The following is a 22,955-nucleotide window of genomic DNA, read 5'->3' on the forward strand; positions in this document are numbered from 1 at the left end:
CTGTGGGGAAGTGGCCCAGGTAAATGTAGCTACTCTGGCAGTGAAAGGTTGGCTGCCAACAGCTGCTACCATTAGGGTCCCTGGGCCGGAACTTGGAGTAGAGGGCGGCCCAGGTTCCCCCCAACCCACCACTACAGGAACATCTCCTGGGATGGGAAGTCAGGTCCCTGTCAGGACAGGAGGCTAAACTGTTCTGAAATAAGCCCCCAGGTACAACAGAGACTGTGGGAGTTCTCTCACCAACCTCCTTGCTGGCCTATGATGAAAATGGCTCAGTAGACTGTAACCCTGGCCCTAGAGAGAGAAGGGCTACGTGGAGGGTCACAGTCAGCCACTGAGGCTAGCATAAACCACCTAGAAGCGCCCGACTCATGGGGGCAAGGTCAGAGCTCTGTCACACTCCAGAATAACTCAAATCCTTTTAATCTCTCATATGACTATTCCCTTTGTTGGGAAAGTTGTTGTCAAAAACTGATATGTATACATTAGCTGTAATTTTTTTGTTTTTCTTAATCCAGAAGCCATTATTTTTACTATTTACCTCCACATATATTCTAGAAAGTTTGGTTGCCTTGTCACAGGACAAGAAAAATTAGTCTTTCCATAAGTTACTGCTCTTGAAGGAAGCTTGAAGACACAAAGCATTCTTCCGTGGGGCTATAGGAATCCAAATTTGCTGTGTCTATATGATGACTGCAGGACATAAGTTAATTGTAGATTTTGGGATTTTGTAATTTTTTTTTTCTTTTTTTCTTTTTTTTTTTTTCAATGGAAAGATTCAGCTTGTAAGCAAAACTAAACCTTACAGGACCAAATTTGTTCACCAATGCTGGTGCAGGGAGGTATAAAGTGAGGTCTCCATGCCAGCAAGGACCTATGTGCCCCAGTGGCAATATACAATTAAAGGCTGTAATCTTCTCCACTCTGTTCTGTTGGAGTTTTTGGCAGGATGAGAGGGGGTTAGTTTTAATTTACAGCCTGGGAGACCTGATAGCAAATGTTGCAGAAGCGATAACTTAATTTAGTTTAACCCTTAGCACCGAGAACACCCTTTCCAAGACAGTGCATTTAATTTGGACTGTACAACATGAACTCTGCATGAGTCTAGATGATTATATGTTTTCTGTCTAATATGAGGTTACAATTTTATTACTTTGTGTATATCTTAATAAAAACATTTATTTTATAACATGCACATTTTATAAAATAAAGAGCACTGTCCCTTTTCTAGAGTTCATATGGTACCATGAAAGGATAAGCCTTTTGATAGAATCTCCATTAGGTGCCTGATAAAAGTGGAGACAGGAAAGGAGGAAGAGCCCACTGAACAGAGAAAACACTGAGAAGTATACCTTTCATCATTAGAAATTGTAATTTTTTCAAATCTTTTGTTGACATGATAGCGCATCTTGTATATATTTACATACCCCACAATGTTCTAGAGGAAAAATAAAGTTCTCTGTGATTTTATTACTCTTTCACTTTTAGACCAATTAATCAAAATCATGCAGAAAAAAATATCTGCATCTATGGAAAGTCATATAACCCTATTTTCACTGTTACAGTGGAAATTGTTAAAGTGAATGTTTCTAGTAAATTTTACATTACTTCGACATTTTTAGACACATTGGTATCAATTTCGATCCCACACTTTAAAACTCTTGAGTTATAGTTATAATACAGCACAAAAATAAAGCTAAATGCATGGCAAAAAATAAAATATGCAAGGAGCTTTTATTTTTCAATATACAAAATTCCCTTTGACAAATTTAGGGTTTTTTTTAAAAATCCCTTCATTATTCATCAATTTTGATTGGTGCAATGAAAATTTATTTATTTGTCAGATCAAATTATTTTTAGCAGTTTTTTTTTAATGGCTTGGAAATGTTTTTATATAAGTGGTTTGCAGCTCTATGTGCATGCAGTATTATTCTCTTTACGCTGTGTTCCTCAAATCTAAGTTTTTTTGCAGCAGAATGTTCATATGTTTCCTGTGTTTCCTTGTTTTATTAAAATTAAACTGAATTATTAAAATTACTGAATTCCTGTTAGTATTCTCAGGCATTGAATTAGGAAATCCTATTATGCTGTAAAAAGCTGTGATAATATAAGTTGCTCCCTTACATAAATAAATAAATGTCCGGTATTACTGAAGGCTTTAAGCTGCAAGAAAAAAATGGAAGAAGTCTTTTATCCTGGTTTTTAGAGGGCATCAGCAGCTTGCTTTTATGAAAAAGTAACAGCTAAATGCACTGCAAATAATTTGCAGTAATCCAGTTCAGTGATTCATGTGTCTGCTTTAATGGGTCATAATTCAGGGTAAAGTAACTGAGTGCAGTCAGAGTGCAGACACTGCTTATGCCAGGGACAGTATCTCTTCATAAAACACACCTCAGCAGAAGCAGTTTGCCAGCCCCCTAATACCCTCTGATGTTTTGATGTCCTGCATATTTTTCCGATTAAGTTTTGAGTGCCATGTTTTTAGTTGTATTTCCACATTCATTATCCTCACGTAGACCCTTCAGCGGGTTTGCCATATATGATTATTTTTTTAATGATGCCTTTCTTTCCACTTCAGCAGTTTAATAATCTAGCACATGGCTGCTTCTCAGTACTCAGCATTCACCTCCCCAGTACAGAAGAGGACATGTGGTTTGGCTTCAAAATTCCATTTGCAGCATTAGAAATGCATATTCCCTATGGAACAACATTTGTTTGACATAACCATTCATTTTTATTACCTCTTTAAATATGTTTATCCAGAGTTATCAATAATCATAAATAACTTGTATTCTCTTCTTGTCCTGTTTTTTTCCACAGACAAAATTGCTTACCCAGTACATATTAAATCTCAGCAAGTATGATCAAAGCTACGACATCAGAGACCGTACAAGATTTATTAGGCAGCTTATTGTTCCGAATGAGAAGAGTGGAGCTTTAAGCAAATATGCCAAAAAAATATTTCTGGCACAGAAACCTGCCCCATTGCTTGAGTCTCCTTTTAAAGGTATGATTGCCAAAATCATCTGCAGAATGTTTATAGCCTAAAGCAATGTGGCAGCATATTCTATTTCTAATATCCCTAAAATTGTGTCACTTAGCAAATACAAATGAGAACAGTATGCACTTTGCTTAATCACTTGCTTTTCAACAAGCGATGTTTAAAGTCATAACATCTTGGTTTGTATGTTGCCTACTTATATTTATCTGATAATCCTGAACATGCGTATTGATTTCTATTAATGTTGGTTTTAAATTTGGTTTGAATAATAGAAAGTATATATCTCAAGTAAGAGTAAACTTGTCTTTTATTTAGACAGATGTCTTTGCCACTCAGCAAGATTGTCCACATTAATAGAGGGATATTAGTGTAACTATTGTTAATGCATTAACCATACGAAATTTAATAAAAATGTAATCTATTCAGATTATTGTTCAGATGAGGCTATTTCCCTGATACTTGTTTTCTCTAGGTATTTTTAAAAATCAAAACTACTATATAGTATTCTCTCCTATTAAAACGTTATCTTCCCAGTTTAAAATATAATCTTTGCATTTTAATTTGTATATAGTTATTTAGTCCTGGGTATAAAGCTCTAGAAGCAACTTCATTTTGAAAAAAAAAAACTATTAAAATTCTGGATGTGTTTGTGCCAAGACATGTATATGGATTGTTTAGCTGTGCTGTCATTCTTAATATTCACAGTAAAGTAATTTTTAGAGATGCTACATTTCAGATCTACACCTCTAAACACACTGACTGATTAGCTTTTTTATTGACCATTATGGGGGAGATTATTGTAATCTATGGACTGAAATCAGTTTTTTGACCTATGAAGAGCTTCCTAGTTTATATTTATTCCATGACATTTGAGGTAATATGCCAATTACCTTTAGCCATGATTAAGATTGCTCTTTGTGATATAGAGCTCATGTTGTTTGTATATTTTTCCCCCTCCCCCTTTTTTTTTTTTTTTTAATAGATAGGGATCGTTTCCAGCTTGGCACCTTATCTCATACTCTGAACACCAAAGCCACTGGGTACCTGGAGTTATCTAATTGGCCAGAGATGGCGCCTGACCCATCAGTGCGAAATGTTGAAGTAATTGAGTTGGTACGCTGACATTAAGAGTAACTTTGTTTAACGTATTTGTAGACATTTAAGATAAAAATAGTCTTGTTATATAAAAGATTTTCTTTCCTTCAAAATGGTTTTAAATTATTCTTTTGGTTTGTGTAAACTATAAAGTGAATCCACTCATCTTATGTGGCCTACGTTTGACACTGGAGATTTCCAGGTTTTAAATATTTATTCTACATGTAATATTCCTTTTCATGGGGGAAAAAATTAGATTTCCCCCACCGTGATGCAGTGTGTGTTTTCTCATGGAAAATGTTCCTTTCTTCCATCTTCCTCACTTCCGTGAGTTTTCTTCACCTTGGTTTGAGTTTTTGTAAGTTGTGCGGCAACATTTTGATTGCAGTTGATGGTGCATAAGTTGCAGTAAAAGAAACTTCTTTCCATTTAATGTAACCTTTAATCCAATCTAAGCCTAAACAGAAGAAAATAAGAAAATATCGTTATACACAAGAGCAAACAACGAACTCAAAGATAAACCATGAATGTGTCCTTTGCATATCTTTCATAGTATAGTGGGGATGGGGAAAGAAACAGTGGTATGCAGAATCTATTCAGAAAACCTAAAATGCACAATGTATAACTTTTCTTCCTCTTCTGATGGGATACTCAGTTTTTGAATTAAGAATCAGTCTTCCACCTTCATACTAATTTCATGCTTAAAGTGTGAACTCAGAACAGGGTGTAGTCTTTCTATGTGTTTGTATATCCTGTAGCATGATGGGGCCCTGATCCTGAATGGAGCTTCTAGGCGCCACATGAATATATGATGGGTGGGATTTTATTTTCAAAATCATCTAACTGAGAGCACAAGTCCCATTCAGTCAGTGGGACTTGTCCTCCTGAATCATTCAGGAGGACTTCTGAAAATCATGTGTGTGTGTGTGTGTGTAAATTACTATTATGACATCAGAGGTGAGCTAGACAGCCCTCAAAACAGAAAAGCTTCTGTAAAGGAGTGTGATTTCTGTCCTGAGCAACTGCCAGGCTAAATTTAAATATGAGGTACTTAGCGGGCAGTAAGACAGCCAGGGACAATGAGGCAGCCAATAATATAAGTTACAAGGGCTAGGGCATAGCATGTTAAAGAGTTGGGATCTCTTCTTTAGTAAATGGATGATGTGTTTGCTACTATTCCAGCTGAAATTGCAGCAAAAATGGGTCTTGAGGGACTTGAATGAGGGGGTGTCTGAGGGCAAGCTAATCAGTTCAGTAAGGGCATTCCAGGGGTAGAGGAGGGCCTGAAAGAAGGTGTGAAGACATCTTTATACCTAATATTGAAGATAGTAAGGTGTTTGCCTGCTGCAGTCACAGGAAATTGATCATGTGAGATATATCCACTTGTGTCTAATAGAGTACCGCTGAGGGATCTTGACACATGACAGTCCTTCTCCAAGGGTATTGCCAAGAATGTCCTTGGGAAAATTCTTTACTGACTCCAGTTTTGCAGTCTCTTTAATACTACATATGAGAGAGAACCTGAGTGATTAAGCATCTCAAGGTACCACTGGTATCCAAGTAAATGTTTGATTTTTTTCCTTCCTGAATATGAATTGGGAGGTAGAGAATTCAAACGTAGATTAGTCTTTGAGCAAAAAAACATTACCAGAAGTGCCCATGTTTGTACTGAGCTTTAACCAAGTCTCTGTGGTCCCTGTATTCATACAATGCAATAGCATCCAACCCTGTTACCATAGCTTCCTGTTGTCTAAATTTTAATGTGATTTCCAAATCACTGCCAGCTCTGTGTAACTGACTTGCACCACACTGCTAGCTTAGCTGGCTGTCAGTGTTTTTCCCAGGCTACAGCAATCCTCCACAAGTCCTACACTGCTCTATTCCCCTCTCTCTCCCATGGTATAGGGGATTTGGATGAGGAGAAAAGGATATGGCCAGAACATGTGTGTTCTGGTGAGTAAAAATTGCCTGTTGAGGGGGACGTTGCAGCCTAGAACAAGATAGAGGAGTCTTAAGATTATACTTAAAATTTGGGGGCCCTGAAGGTGGTATATAGCCACCTTTCTCATTCTTTATTCCTTAAGGCTTCTGGAAAGCTGAGCTCAGTTGCATCCAGTGATCTAGTACTCCTGGTTTTATCATAATACAATCTATAATAATTTCCCTTATCTTACATATAATAATCCTTTTTGGAGGCAGTCTGTGATCCCATTGGCTTTCTTTGCCACATTGTCTTTTCCTACATAACTGAATAGAGAAGTAAATTATTTTATTAAATGCTTTCAATTTAAGTTTACATATGTAGAAACATTTCTGATTCACTTACAGGGAAAAGAATGGTCTGTAGCATTAGGCAAGGCAAAGAAAGAGAAACCTGCAGAGAAGTTTTACTCTGATTCAGAGGAGGAGGAATCAGCCAGTACTACTGACACCGGTATGTATGTGGCTACTAATTACGAGTCTCTTTGACGTATCATACCATCAAAACATGGTGCTATTACAGCTGGAGCAGTTAAAAAAAAATCAGCGTTATGTATAAATGGGGGAATAATGCTTACACTTAACTTCATGGCAGCTGTGTGATAAATACTAATTGTATGGCTATGTCATCTGTAAGTATGTAAATTACATGAGTTTAGTAAACTTTACTTTGCTTCTTAGTTAAAATACATGGGAAGGCTTTACTCTTATCAAACATGACTGATTTTGAGAGGTTCTGCAACTCGCTGAAGTCAAATGTGCATACTGTTTAGGAATAAAAATGCCTACAGACATAGTAGGAGAGAGTTGCAAATATTTATCGTCTCTCAGGATTGGATCCGAAGTATTTTAATTGGCTTTTACTGAGGTGTCTGTTTTGGCCACATGCAATGGCATGTTGTTAATACTCAGCTACGCTATAGTGCAGAGATGCTCAGACTGAGGCTTGAGGAGCCATAAGTGGCTCTTTAATGTGTATCCTGCTGCTCTTTGTAGCACATATTAAAACAGTGTGATTTAATTATTAACTATTATTAATTATTATTTGTTATTAACCAATTGTAGTTGATAAAATAATACTTGGTTAGTCTCACTCAGTGAGAATAATAAATAATAATAATATAAAACTAAATATTTCCCATCATGCTGTTTAAATCTGAATATATAATACTATAGTAAATGAAACAGTTAATTCACACGATTGTTGCTCTTTCGGTTAATGATGATCACTTATTTGGCTCCTGTACCACTGAGGTCTGAGTATCACTGCTATAGTATATAATAATAGGAGATATACCTATTTCCTAGAAATGGAAGGGTCCTCGAAAAGTCATCGAGGACCAAGTACTGATTTTTGCCCCAGATCCCTAAGTGGCCCCCTCAAGGATTGAATTCACAATCCTGGGTTTAGCAGGCCAGTGCTCAAACTACTGAGCTATGGTTTGATTGCATTGTGCTTTTGCTATAGAGTACCAGACTTTCTATTTAAGTAGACATTGGGCTAATGATGGGGGAAAGAATGGCAGGTGGCTCATATCAGAGGTGTTGTGTGAGATAAGTGAAGTAAGGAACTTTGTGTCCAGATACTCCAGTCTTTTAAGGGTACTTAAAGCCACATAAGCAGCTTCTTGAGGCTGCCCCTCTCCACTGCATCTGAATATAGCTCAGACATAGTGAGCAATCAGGGGCTCAATGTTTAGCATTTGAGAATCAGAAGAATTAGCATGTGTGTATGTAAGGTTGAAATGCATGGAAAAGAGATGTTTTCACATCTGAATTCCTGCTAAAAAATGAGTGTATCCTAGTAGAGGAGAATTACTTACGGTGATTAGTGGATGAAGCTAGAAAAGGATACACTGAAGTTAGACATGAGGAATGTTTTTTTAACTATAAGGTTAGTTAGAGAATGAATAACTTATTGAAATAGGTGGTTAAATCATCATCAATACAGGTGTTCAAGATTAAATAAAATACTTAGGGAATTAGCGTGGAGGGTAGTCCTTCATTAGAGCAAGGGCTTAGACTAGAGGATTCAGGAAGTCATTTCTTACTCCTTGTGTTTACATGTATTTTTTTTTTCAAGAGTATTGGTAAGAATCTCGGTACAACTAATCAATTTAAAGTGTCCTAATTTGGACAGGTACAGTACTGCCTGTTCAAGAGAACAGCCTTTTGAAATAGCAAAATTTACAAGTTAAGGATAAAGAAAATAAAAAACAAAAACTTTTGCACTCTGGGTAAATATAAAATGAATCTGGTGAAGAAAATTAACGCATTTCTTTTTTATAGCTATATACACATTTGGGCTCCACTATGTACTACATATATAAAACTATATTAATAAAAATGTAAGTTGCAATGTTTTTGTGTTTTTAGAGAGTGAATCTACTAGTGAAAGTGAAAAAGAGGAAAATGGGAAGGAAGAAGGCAGCAGCGTGGAGAATAGTGAGAGTTCAAGTGAAGAACTGAGTGACAGTGAATCAGAGAGCAAAGATGGTACAGCAAAGAAAAAGTTCAAAACTATTGAGGAAAGGTAAATACGTTGTGTGTGTTTATCCTTTAAAGAGCATTTCAGAGTGCTTTGTCTATAAACACTTTTGAATACCAAATTAGGCTACTCTCTTCACTCAGTGGAAATATCTGAAAACATTGGCTTAAAAGAGCCATAAACGCCCACACATTTTGAGTGACATTACCTTTTTCAATATAATTTGAATGTATGTGTTTCATATTTTCATTAATTGAACTCTTCTTAAGCTGAATTTTCATACCTCAGTAGCAAAATCTTGGGGTGGCTTTCTGAAAATAGAAGTAACCTTGGGAGGCTGGTTAAGGGATCAGGCAGTTGTATGAAACACTTAATTACCTTTTGCAGCAATTTTGCTGAGGGCTGAAATTAAATCCTTCAACACTTTGCCATTATGTAACTAAGACAATTGATTTTTCTAAATAATGTTATATTAAAAAGATTATGATCCAAATAGTAGAGGCAAGGGCTGTGAAGGGAGACAGTTATAAGATATTTAAGTGTTAGCGTTTTTTAAGATTGTCCATTATTAACAGCATTATAATGTATTAAAGTATCATTAAAATTTTGAGTAATTGGGGCTAATACCTTGGATTGTATGAATCTGTTTTTTCCACTGCTGTCAGCAAGTGGCCTCTGCAGACATGATCGCCCTTTACTCTGTAGCCTGCTGCCAGCTCACTTGATGAGTCTGCTGCTCAGCTCAGTCGTGGCTGACAGCGCTGATTGGGGCGCAGCACGCACTCTGCTCCTTTTATTACAGACAGTAATTAAAGCAGCTCGCCCTGCCACTTCCATAACAAACACAGCATAATGCCCTAATTATGACTTTATTAATTTAAGTCAGGATTTAATGATTTTAAAAGTGATTTATATTGTTTTTCCTGTTCAGAACAAATGAAATCTGTAGGTTAAATTAATACAGGCTTTTCATCATTGCAAAGTTAAAAAGCTAGTTACCAGTAATTCTTTTCATTAGATTAACATGTGAAATTCTAAGTAGTAAGGTAAACAATGATTACCCATCAAAATTGAATGATGCATAATAAAATAATACTTTTATCTTGAAAATCTTATCTTAAAGCTAGAAGCTGTGTTTATTCAAAACGAATTGCTTTACTTATTGAACTGAAAGAATATCTGGCTCACAGTGGATTCCTTTTTGATGCAAATACTGTTGTATAGGTTCCATGTTAGGGCCTGTGAGGTAACAGAGATGGGTTTGGTTGGCACCAGCTTTGATTGGAATGAATAGCTATGTTTTAAACAGAAGAAAATTATGTCTTTTTTTCAGTGACCTCATAAATGTTTGTGGAAGATTTTTGTGTGTGCAGTTTAATTCTGATGTTACTTCAAAAACCTCCTATTTCTTTCACCTTGGTTTTGAAAAACAAATATGTTCTTGTAACAGTTGCTTCCTACATGTGGCTGTAGCGCTCTTGTTCAGTTTTAGATTCATGGCATGTTAAAGCTACTGCCTTAAGCAGTATTACTTTCCTTTGATTCTAAAAATATAATGTTTAACGTTAAAATATAATTACATGTGTAGTGTTACCATGTCTCCATTTTTAATAAGTGAGAATCATATTAGCTTCAGAGAATTCAGTTCTAAGAAATATTGATTTTTTCCTCCCAACTTTTTTCTGTCTCCTTAGATTTTTTTCCAGCATTTTTTTTCTCTCTGTAAAGTATTGTGCGTCTTGTGGAACAGTAGCATCACAGGGCACATACCTTCATTTCCCCCAAAGACTTAGCAAAAATGTAAAATTTATTTAAAATCCAGAACCAAAATTTCCATTAAAAATCCGTGCTCTATGTAGTTGCCTTACTCTTGTTGAGTGGTATCTTGCCCTGTGAAATATTCCACGGACATGCATGAGCTGTTTCAGTAAGGTACTACTCAGCATGAGAAAGGGTGTGAGAATGTGGCACAACAACAGCACTGTGTGTTGGCCCATTCCAGCATCAGACCAATTCATTTTATAAATATGTTTCTCTTTCTAGTTAATTTAATATAGAGGCATGAATGAACAATAGTAAATTGACCAGAAAAAAGATGTTGTTTTGCCCCCGAAAAAGCTTTAAAATCCATCCAGATTCCTTTAATCAAAGCTTACCTAATCTGAAAGTTTCTCAGTGTAATACGGTAGACACATTTTTCTAGAAAATGCCATAAATTTAGTGCACCCAGACATTAGTTATTCCCTTAATAGTTATTGATGACTTTGTTTTTAGTGGTGGTTTATGACCTTTCCATTTTATTGTTCTTTTTGAAGTGTATGTGATTATGTAATTGATGGGTTTGGATAATGTGGTAAGATAGTTTATTTAGAGATACACAGTAATGTCTATATAATTTTGTGGATATATCTTGCTGTTTGTGCCATCTTCACCAGGTTTCAGTTTTAATGAGAGCCTAGTTTATTAAAAGTTTTGAATGCCAGAGAGTAGAACATTTTCTGAGTGTTTTGTTTTCTATATGCTGGTTTCTTTTCTTACAATCAGAAATTGTTCATTATTCCTTGACTTTACAAATGAATGAAGAACCTATTCTTTTTACACATAGTGACTCAGAAGACCGAGAGAAGAAAACAAAAATGATTTCCAAAAAAATGGAAAGTTCTGGTTCCTCTGGCTCAGAATCTAGCTCAACAGAGGAAAGTTCATCGGACTCTGAATCAGAATCTGACTCTGAAAGTGATGCTGAGTCTAGGAAACCTAAAAATGCTATTGCCTCCAAGGTAAAATCTACATTACCTCTATAAAGCTGTGTTCAGTCATTCATGTATGTGTATTCCCATTTTTTTAATGGGCTCTGGGATGTAGAAGTTCTCTGAGATTATACTGCGTGGTAAAAATTAATTTTATTTATCCAGATTAAAACTCCTTGTATATCTAACAAATATTTGAAAATACTGAAAACTTGGCTGAACCTTCTGTGTGTTCCTGGGGCCAGAGTTCAGTCTCAGTTACATCATAAGAACGGCCCTACTGGGTCAGCCCAAAGGTCCATCTAGCCCAGTATCTTGTCTTCCGACAGTGGCCAGTGCCAAGTGCCCCAGAGGGAGTGAACAGAATAGGTAATACCCAGATGATCCATCCCCTCCCCGCCCCTGCAACGCCTTCTCCACCTCCTCCCCTGAGTGTACCGTGTCCCTGCTCCTCCCCCTCCCTCTCAGAAAGTCTAAAGCGCTGCCAAACAGCTGTTAGGCAGCCAGGCAATGAGAAGCACTGGTAGGGAGGGGGAGGAGCCAGGGCGCAGCACGTGAGGAGGAGGCGGCAAGGAGAACTTGGCTGCCGGTGGGAGCTAAGCACCTGCTAATTTTTCCCTGTGGGTGCGCCAGCCCCGGAGCACCCACGGAGTCAGCGCCTTTGTTTGTTGCTCATTCCAGCTTCTGGCAAACAGAGGCTAGGGACGCCATTCCTGCCCATCCTGGCTAATAACAATTGGTGGACCTATCCTCCATGAATTTATCTAGTTCTTTTTGGACCCTGTTATGGTCTTGGCCTTCACAACATCCTCTGGCAATGAGTTCCACAGACTGACTGTGCGTTGTGTGAAGAAATACTTCCTTTTGTTTGTTTTTAAACGTGCTGCCTATTAATTTCATTTGGTGACCCCTAATTCTTGTGTTATGAGAAGTAGTAAACAACACTTCCTTATCAACTTTCTCTCCACCAGTCATGATTTTATAGACCTCAATCATATCTCCCCTTAGCCGTCTCTTTTCCAAGCTGGAAAGTTCCAGTCTTATTAATCTCTCCTCAGACAGAAGCCGTTCCATACCCCTAATAATTTTTGTTGCCCTTTTCTGAACCTTTTCCAGTTCCAATTAACTACTGATTTCAGTGTAGTTATTTCAGTTTTACAACTGAATTCAGAATCTCGGCCTCTGTTTAGCTGTTGAAGTCACCTTGTGCAAATAAATGTAGGGCCAGATCTTCAAACGTGCATGTAAAAAGTCATATGCACATTTGCACACCTCTGCGTAAGTGCACAGATACCCCCAGTGAATTCTAGTCAAAGTTAGCATGCACATAGATTCATAGATTCTAGGACTGGAATGGACCTCGAGAGGTCATCGAATCCAGTCCCCTGCCCTCATGGCAGGACCAAATACTGTCTAGACCATCCCTAAGTGTATTGGGTATTTGCGAAACTAAGAGCTTGTCCACACAGCATGTTTAAGTGCATTAGAGGAGTCTGATTTGTAGTGCTAACATGCTGCATTCTAAGGGTATGTCTGGTCAGCCTGCAGTGAGCTTCCCAGCCCAGGCTGACAGACTTGGGATACTGGTGCTCACACTAGCACGCTAAAACTAGCTGTATAATCAGCGCTTTAATGTTGCGGCTCAGGCTTCAGTTCAGGCTCTGAAGCCCAATTTCATCCCAAGGCTTCAGATCCTAAGCTGCAGCCCGAGCTGCAACTTCAAAGCATTTCATACTGTGGTTAAAATGTGTTTTATTTCATAGGAGGGGGAGTATATAACATATTGTCGCTTCAGAATTGGGGAAGACTCCCAAATTCCATGAGATCTCTCATAAGATGCATAAAATCAAATGTGGCTTTTAAATTGGACTCTGAGAAGTGTCAATGTACAAAAATGACACCATCTCACTCAGCAGAGCTGTTGTCTGGGTATGGTCAGTCATAACTGCTTAAATGGGTGGGGGGAAAGAAGTTACACTACTTTTTTACTCAAGTTAACATTGCAAAGCTGAAATAGCTGTGTGTGTGTGCTGGATTCTGTTCCTTCTTGCATATTTAAACAAATGTTTAGGGCAGTGATTTTGCAGAGCTATAAATGAGGGCACTGTTCAGCTTTCAGAACCTTTATTATGGATGGCAGCGCGTGAGAAGGAAAGAATCAGCTCTCAGATTTTGGCTGAATTTGTAGGCCTGGAAATTAGCAAAGTAATTTTTTTACTCAAAGCTGATCAAAACCTTATGTTCGAGTCAATGTGGACATCATAAATGTGAAACCCAGGCTGAACCTTGTGGGGGAAGGAGAATAGTGAAAATTTCTGTGAAACATCTTTTCCTATTGGCATCCAAAATGTTTTGTTCATTTCTACCCATGTATATTTTTTATAGTAACTTCCAGAGTAGATCCACAATTGCAAAGTCTCCATTTTAATTTTGATAAGTTTATTTGAGCGTTAGGCATTTAAAAAATCAAACACCTTTAGTTTAACATTCCTATATATTTAAAGACCAGTTAATATAATCAAAACAGATGTTACCTGACACTGTTGATGTGGATATGGAAACAGTGTGACATGTATGCCACAGTATGGATAAATGCGGAGACTGCAACTTTATTTAAAAGATTATCTGACAAGGCAACCACTCCCCAAACTACCTAGCAGGGCTGATCTAGTCCTGATTTCAACTGTGCATGAGTAGCCTTGGTTTCTACAAACCTGAGCGTGAGTCCAAGGGCAGTGCCTCCTCTCCACCCTCAGGCCTGCCCAGGAACCCTGGCTGGAAGCTAGAGTCCCAAAATATTCCCCTCCTCCACACAGAAAGTAAGAGAGATGAGATGAGGGGAGCCCATACACTGTGTGAGACATGGAGGCCACACCCTCACTGTGCAATATTGTGCTCAAGGACTGTCATAAACAGATAGTTAAGGGTTAATGCCTCTTTTACCTGTAAAGAGTTAAGAATTCACCTAGCCTAGCTGACACCTGACCAGAGGAACCATTGGGGGAACAAGATGTTTCAAAAGAAAGGAGCGAAGTTTCCTTTGTTTAGTCAGTTTCAGCTGGAGTGAAAAAGAGCAAGGAACCAGCCTCTTATCAGAGTAGAACGTTTTAGAAAGGAATAAATAGGTTTATGTTTGTTTTATTTTGTAACTTGTCTTTGTGCAGTTAGGGGAATTATTATTGTGTGTATTAAGGGTTTTGCCCAGGGGAACATCCTGTGTTTTAAATCTGTTGTCTGTGAGATCAGCTGTATGCTGTCTCCCAGAGGTTTTTTCTTTTTCCTTTCTTTTCTTTAATTAAAAGCCTTCCTTTTAAGAACCTGAATTGATTTTTCCTTGTTTTAAGATCCAAGGGGATTGGATCTGGACTCACCGGGAATTGGTGGGGGAACGGAGTGGGGATGGTTACAGTCTCCTTGTTTTAAGATCCACGGGATTTGGATCAGTGTTCACCAGGGACTTGGTGGAGTCGTCTCTCAAGGCTACCCAGAGAGGGGAAGGTTTTCGGGGGGAGAGGGGGAGAGTTTTCCAGGTAACTTAGAAATCTGGATGGTGGCAGCGAGACCAGATCTAAGCTGGTAGTTAAGCTTAGAGGTGTTCATGCAGGTCCCCACATCTGTACCCTAAAGTTCAGAGTGGGGGTGAGACCTATGACAGGGACCCTGCCCAAGCAGCTTGTTGAGTTACTGGACCTCATATCAAACGCTTTTTAACATACCAACTGCAAAACACACACTCCAGGGCCTACAGGTTGGGGAACGGGGGTGCGGGTAAGTGGATGAGAAAGAAACAGCAATCTCTCCTTTACCCGCACGCTGCAGAACATCAGGAGATGTTGCAGACAAAAAAAAAAGTTGCAGCTTTTGAAAACTGCAATATTTCAGTGAAAATCTGTGAAAAATATATTTTCTTTTGAAAAAAATTCTGGAAAATACCACTTTCCGACCAGCTCTGTTACTAAACATTTTATAAGAATAAAAAGACTTGGATGTATTTAGGTTGCTTTAGACTTTCCATTATAAAGGATTTTTTGAGAAGCTCTCACATCTCTGTTGTGTGCTGCAGACCTTTGATATTAGGCAGTGGGAACAATCTCGAGCTACAGAAGTTCCTTTTCTTTGTCTCATGAAATTCTGTTTAGCTTTTGCTGATATAAACTGCTAAAAAGGCTATTTTCCATCTGATTTGCATTTCTCAGGAAAATCTTGGCAGTATCCCAAAATAATAACTAAATGTATGAATATTCTAATGTTGGGTTCATGCTTGCACAACAGTGCATGCACTATGAAAGCTCTCAGGTATTCTTGTCAGAGACCTGTGGAGTGAGAAGGAAGAAGATAGACAGATAGGCACCCCCTCTACCCCACAGGCAGCACATGGACAGGAGTGTCTTCCAGTTGATAGGTGGTAAAGGTTAATAAAGAGGCAGAGAGCTGAGGTAGCTATTGCGATCTCACCTACTTTTCTGTATATTATAAAATATCCTTGTCTGAATGTTTTGTGTGTGTTTTACAAAATAATAACTCTTTTAAAGCTGGAAGCAAAACCATTAAGCCCCTAAGCAAAACTTTCTGTGATTCAGAGGCCCCAACTGGAGCTCTCTCAGGGTTACTGTTTTGAATACCCTAATTTGAAATCCTTATGCATGTGGTTTTAAGCTTTGATTACAAGCAACAATATAGACAGTTGGAAGAAAGAGATGAAGAATACTAGCTATTGAGAGGTGGGCTTCAACTGAACAATTCCAAACTTTTGCATGGTGTATTGCTGCATGACCACACTGTTAAAATAATAGCAAATTATCATCTTGTATGTTATCTAATATGCCAGTATTTTCCCCATCACAAAATCCACCTTTCCCCATCAACCTGAAATCTTTTCTCAGTAGCTTTGGTTGTATCATTCTCTGAGAATGTGGGTTTTCACAAAAATAATAACTTTCCGTAACTCTTCTTTCCAAAAGTGAAGGAGTTGGCCGCTTCGTTGTGCCATCCTTTCCAATATTGGAATTTCCACTTGAGTGCTTTTCGGTATCCAGCTGTGCAGTGTATGGAAAAATTGCACCACACAACATATACTGCCTTATTTCTGTTGCTGGCTTATATCATTTTTGTGACTATATGACCAAATGTCTGTAACAGGTATATAGCACTAGTCATTTCCATGCCTTTATTCTTGGAAAATCCAAGTACCTGAAGTTGACTATAGGTACTTATAGGTGCTTAAGGCAGTGTGTAGAGAACAGACAATACTAGCAGGGTATAAATATCTGTGTAGATGGTGAGGCACTGCTTATAGAGTAGAATTCCCTACGTTCCAGAGTCCTGGGGTGTATACTTTGTTGGCGCTCTGTGCGTCCAAGCAGTGTCTCTCACATCTACACTGCTATTTTTAGTGTCCTGCTGCCAGAGTCTTTCCCCACTGCAGCGAAAGACTTTGGCAGGGCGGAGGAAGCGGGGAAAGGTTCTGGTAGCCAAAGCTATATGCTGCTGTATGTAGCTATGGACCTATTAGAGGAATATATGGGTGAGGTTGTATGGCCTGCAATGTGCAGTATGTCAGACTAGACAGTGGTCCCTTCTGTTCTTGTTGTCTGAGTGAGCTACACTTACTCTACATGCTGCTGCATGTGTAGATAAGGTCTTTGAGTCCATGAAGTAGATGCCAACATTTGTATGAAATGGAAAATATAAATGACAACATACAACTAATTCTTACCACCTCTGACTAGTGACGATGGAATTTACATCAGAATAGCTCAACTTCAGAGAAAAAATTGACTTTTCCCCAAAAAAACCTTACTGCAGCTTGTGCTGGCTAACACTATAAAACTAAAACTATTCTGATGCTACAAGATAAATAATGGATATGAGATAAAATTACTTCCTTGAAGGGATTTTGTTGCTGGTTAGGGTGATCACTTATAGTTTCATAAATCATGAAAAATACTGTCATTCATAAATAAATGAGTACACCATGGTTTTTTAAAAGTCTGGAATAAAATGTATTCTCTTCCCCCTCTCCAAAAATCAGTGGTACCATTTTAAGTGCAGGATAGTACATAACAAACTGTGAAAGATTTAGGTATTTTCATTGCTTCAGCGTTAGTAGCTTAAATTTCAATCTCAGTCTCAATTCTCATGTCTCTATACTTATACAAGACTTGTGGTTAGCTCACAGCAGCATCACCTGCAGATATTCCTTATAGATCATATAATTTGGGAGAACTTTCCCTATTGAGTATAGATATTTTCATCAAAACTAACTAATGCTATTCTGTATAAACAGATGTAGATGTAGAGCATTTTTATTGTGCATCTGCATGTATATTCTGGGAATGTGTCTTCACTGCAGTTAACCCAGGTTCTTACTTGGGTGTTTCTTCTAACTCCCTTCCATCCATATACGCAAATCTCTTGCCCCTGTTTAGTGGCACTTTAAACCCAAGCTAGCTGGCAAGGCTGGGGTATGGGTTAGAGCCCAGGTTCTGCTTTCAATCAAGATGGTAATCTGCCCACTTTGCAGTGAGGATGTAAGCTAAATCACTCAAGTGCTGATAACTCACTAGCCTCTTCTCACAATAACTCCCATGTGCCCAAGGTTCCAGAAGACCAGACAAGTTCTTACACAATTTACTGGGAAAGAATCATAGTGGTTCAGCTTACTACAGCACAAAGAACCATGGGATATGCTCCTGGAAGTCCTAGTAATACACATGAGGAAGTGCAGCACCAGTGAGGACGCTAACTCAAGTATGTTTGTGCAGAATGGCTGCTCATGGTTGGGCAAGACTGGCCTGGATGCCAGTCACCCAAGCTTAACTCTTCAACAAAGACACCTGTAGTGACTTTGTGTATAAGCATTAGGGATTAAGTTCAGAGAATAATGAAACCGTCTTTGCCTTGAAGAAATCTTCTTATGAAACTTTGTGTCAGATAAGCAGCTTTCCTTATAATGCGGAGTAAAATAGTAATCTCTGCTGTATTGTATGAAGAACATTCATGGTTATATCACAAAAGATGTTGTATTACAATTGTTCAGTATGTCCCATTGTTAAATATACAGCTACAGAAGGCGTTGTTTAAAATAATATATTTTAAACTGTTGCAAATTATTCTTCAATAGAACAGATTTTATTCTGCTTTTCAGTTCTATTTCAAGGAAAGTTTACCTGAAAAATATATTTGTGTGTATATCTTTGTGTGTTTACTCACATTATAGATATACTAAATATTTTATATGCAGTGTGTAATGTATATTAATATCAATAGTACCTCTATGTTGAACACATTTCCTCCCAACTCTGCTTCTCATTATGCAGCAATTCTGCAAGCCTCTGCCACATGGAAAGTCTTTAGATTAATTTTACTGTTCAGACACCAAAATAAAATATAATTGTTTGCATTGATTCTAGACACTGTAAAAAGCTAAGATGAAACTTGAAGGTGTAGCTTGTGTATCCTATGGATCTGATCCTACCATTGATTGCACACTTATAATTTCCATTTACTTTCCTGGGAATTCTGAGTATGCAGGGCACTCCAGATTGGGCCGTCATTGTTCGTGTATATCAGTAGTTCTCAAACTTGGGCTGCCGCTTGTTCAGGGAAAGCCCCTGGCGGGCCGGGCCAGTTTGTTTACCTGCCATGTCCGCAGGTTCGGCCGATCGCTGTCCCAGGCCAATGTGGGCTGCGGGAAGTGGCGCATGCGGAGGGATGTGCTGGCTGCGGCTTCTCGCAGCCCCCACTGGCCTGGAGTGGCAAACCGTGGCCAGTGGGAGCTGTGATCGGCTGAACCTGCAGACGTGGCAGGTAAACAAACTGGCCTGGCCCACCAGGGGTTTTCCCTGAACAAGCGGTGGCCCAAGTTTGAGAACCACTAGTGTATATCACATAAATAGGCTGTATAAACAAAGCAAATTGTGCTTATCCTACAAAGGTCACATACAAAGTTTTAAAACATCTGTTCTTTGCTGGTCACCATTGTGCAGAGGTGTTTGGTTTATTTTGTTTGTTTGTTTTACAAAGGTCCCCAGTTGTATAATCTGATCAGTGTGGTCTGACACTTTCTCCCCCATAAAGTCCGATTGAAGCCAATGGGATCAGAGTTGGATTGTGGGACCTTCCCATTTCGATCAGGTCGTAGATTGTGAGGCCAAAGATTGTACTTAACTGTGGTTTGTTTGTTTTTAAACATCTGATTATTTATTAGGGCCGACCACTGTTTGTGTATATACAGAGACGCACACGCACACATTAATGGTACGTTAATAAATGAATTGATCATGTTCATTGTGAATTTTAAAAATTTTCAACCTTATAACATTGCAGAAAAGAAATCAGACCTGCATATTATAGAGAAGATAGTTAAGGTTTGAGAGGAATATTTCCTGCAGTAAAGAGAGGTACAAGAAATAACAGGTTTAACTTTCACTTCCACAACAATTTACATAAAGTCTATGTGGATTGAAGTCTTTAGATTTTACATTACCTCTGTAAATCTCACATATTTGTCTTGTGTGAATGTAATATGCAGTTTTAGCTCTGTCTATTAAATGATCCTATATTGTATCAAAAGCATAGATTTGTGAAGTTATGAAAGTGCTATTTAAAGAGAGCCACCTTATAGGTTCTATAAACTGCTTTAGACTGGAACGACCCTCATGAAGGTAGCAGAATTTTTTAAACTAAAAAAACCCCTCTTATTGGCGTTCATGAACTGAGGTTTTTTGATTGGCCAGTCCTTACCGTTTCTATATGAGTTTGATCCAGTGTACAAAGAGACATAAGATTTATTGTTGTTCTTCCTCTGTAATTCAAATTGAAAATATTTCATGTAAATATTGTGCTGTATGAAGCAAGAAATTAACATTGACTGTGTTACATTTCCAAGTTCACGCCAGGTCCGATGAACTTTACAGTATGTTGAGCCTATTTTTGAGTTTATTTTCCATTTGTTGTTTCATGGTGTGGTCTTGAATCAAAATACTTTATTTAGCACAACAACCATTAAGAAAAATGGTTGCTTTTTGTGTAAATATTTTGCATCTGCATCTAGGTTTATTTTCTGCTGTGAAAATTAGCATGTAAAATAGCCCCAAATCACTTTTGCTGCAGGTAATATTTTTAATGTTTTCATGTTTCACTCTTTGAAAATTTAGCTTTGAAAAATCTTGTTTTATTCTTTTTAGTTAAAGTACAGTGAATAGAGAATTCACTTTTTTACCCTGCTGTTTTGTATTTCATTTTGCAACAGGGACACTCTGAGGTATGCAGATACATAATCAAATATTGTAGAAATAAAATGGAGATTTGAGGATGTTGCACAGATAAATAGGAGTCTCTACATTGGGATTTTAAAATCAACTACCATTGGCATTCTTATACAAACCTAATACAGTCACTCAGCTGTTAAAAACCTGATCCACTATTTAAAAAAAAATACAAAAACAAATTGTCCGTCTTTCTGCCTGATCTCTTTTCAAGTGTTAACACAATGGGAACAGTGGGTGATCTGTCAATGCATTTGGATTGTTAATGATGGTTTTGTATAAATATTGAGAGGCTAAAAAATAAAATTCACACAGTAAAATATGATTTCATCTGCCTTTTCTCTGCAGCTCCATGGCTCATGCTGTGGTGTGAAATTCTCATTTTACACACTTTGCAGGCAGAGCACATGAATTATGTATTGAGCAAGAGAAATCTCCTGCTTCAAGTCTTGTATGCATTTATGCAGGTTCTATCTCTATTACCAAAATGAATTGCAAATGGAGAAATGTTTGATAGAATATAGCTTAACTTCTTTGTTTAGCATTCAGCTTTTTTTTCCATAGTAGGTTCTTTAAGTAGGAAGCTGTTTTGATTTTACTGTGGATTTATTTAAAAAAAAAAAAAAAGCAAAGAAAAATGTCACAGAGAAATGCCAAACTTCAGAACCTTTTTATAGCCTTGATTTGGAATGCAAGGCTTTTTTTTATTCAGTAGAAATAGCTCCTGGTAATGTTGGTTTCCGTCCCTGGCTATTTATTATTCCCAGAAAGCCAAAGAATTTCTCTCCTTCTAAAATTCAAAGAAAAAAAATCAAGTTGTAATGAGAGACCAGTTTAACTTGCCCTGTCCTTATGTTTGCTGTGACCTGATATATATTTAATAGTGTTTACAGGATCTTGGTTATGAAGTAGAAAATAAGACTTGCCTTATGTTTTAACTTTATCTTGATATGGTTGGTTTGATTTTTTGGGTGGGAGGCTACAGTTCCCAGAAGGCCCTTGTATACTGTTGTTGTATGAAGGAAAACTACAACTGTTCTGCTCAGCACAGCATTTTAATAAGTCACATAACGACATGTCATTTTCTGCCATGTATTACAGAATTGAAGTAATGATTCTGTAGTTACGGTTATTCTCCAAAAATATTTTGGGAAAGTCAAAGGAAAACCTGTTCAGGCCTTGAGTTACCTGAGCCCAATAGTTCACACATGAACTGCAAAACAGATGAAAATTGACTTCAGTACAGAAAATACATTTTAAATGTCTTTTAAAGAGTCATTTTTCAACCTCTGTGAGATGTTCTTATTAGTTGTTGGTTCAGAAGAGCTATTCCAGAATGTAACACCATGAATATTGGAAGTCATCATTGAAATCATGCAGTCAATTTTATAGTTGTGGTGTCACAAAATGGTATATCTTTGAAATTTTCAGTAAACCAGAGGAGTACTATGAGGATGTAATGTGGTGGAAAAATTGGTTCAAAGTTCAGTGTACACTAAAAATGATGAGATCTAAACCTTGAATCTGAACATGTTCTAATTACAGGTGGTCTATTTGAGTTCTTAGAATCAAGACAGCTCAGCCTATAGGTTTGATTCCAGTTCTATCCAGAACCAGAGTGGGTGTATTCCTTGGTTAAGATGTGGCTAAATTCTTTTGTGTTACTGATCTTTTAAGGGGAGGATGACATTTTCCTTTGTGTTCCTTTCCTCTTCACATTTTTGTCATCTCTCTCTTGAGCCCCATAATGTAAATTTGGTGGTAGTGGAAAAGAAAAATGGGTTGGCCAAACACACCCTCCTTTCCTTATTATGTGCCCTCAACCCAGATAAGAGTACAGCTGCTCTTCAGATGGCTGTCCTTTCATCTGTGCTTCTCTTCCCTACCAATTATTAGTATTATTGTTGCTGTGTTGCCAACTCTCATGACTTTTATCATGATTCTCAAGATATTTGATGTTTTTTCGTAAAAGTTCCAGCAACTAGAGGCAAGTGATTACAAGAGATTTTGGATTTTTTGGACTTGACTACAGATGGAGTTGGCACTGCTGTTGTTGACAGACTCAGGACTCCCACTCTTTCCCCACAGTAACCCTTTGTGAGCAGGGGACACTTTTTTTTTGGTACTGAATTTAATTGGTTGCATGAGAGTTTGGTTAGGAGTAGGACTGCAGAAACCCAAGACAGGAGTTAAAAATCTTGGACAGTCCTATCCAGAATGGGGCAAATAATAAGGATGAAACCGTAACCAGGATTAGACCTTAATCCTACCATAAAGCAGAGTCATATGCCATTTTGTGTACTGAATGCCTTCCCTTGTCCATATCCACAGCCTTTTTTTGGTCAGGAGGAGGAGAGTGGGGACATGCATCA

At 37.9% G+C, this 22,955-nt stretch overlaps 1 protein-coding gene across 2 annotated transcripts in view; it reads left to right on the plus strand.

Annotated features, from left to right (window-relative positions):
* AP3B1 (adaptor related protein complex 3 subunit beta 1) overlaps positions 1–22,955 on the plus strand; it is a 275,539-nt gene that overhangs the window by 158,586 nt on the left and 93,998 nt on the right. For both annotated transcript variants that reach the window (XM_075066996.1, XM_075066997.1), the window contains exons 16-20: positions 2,821–3,007; positions 3,984–4,114; positions 6,425–6,530; positions 8,453–8,609; positions 11,170–11,344. In XM_075066996.1, the coding sequence (XP_074923097.1) occupies positions 2,821–3,007; positions 3,984–4,114; positions 6,425–6,530; positions 8,453–8,609; positions 11,170–11,344 (756 nt within the window). The remainder of the gene's footprint in view (positions 1–2,820; positions 3,008–3,983; positions 4,115–6,424; positions 6,531–8,452; positions 8,610–11,169; positions 11,345–22,955) is intronic.

This window comes from Chelonoidis abingdonii, chromosome 6 (genome assembly GCF_003597395.2).
Source record: "Chelonoidis abingdonii isolate Lonesome George chromosome 6, CheloAbing_2.0, whole genome shotgun sequence".
Taxonomy (NCBI): domain Eukaryota; kingdom Metazoa; phylum Chordata; order Testudines; family Testudinidae; genus Chelonoidis; species Chelonoidis abingdonii.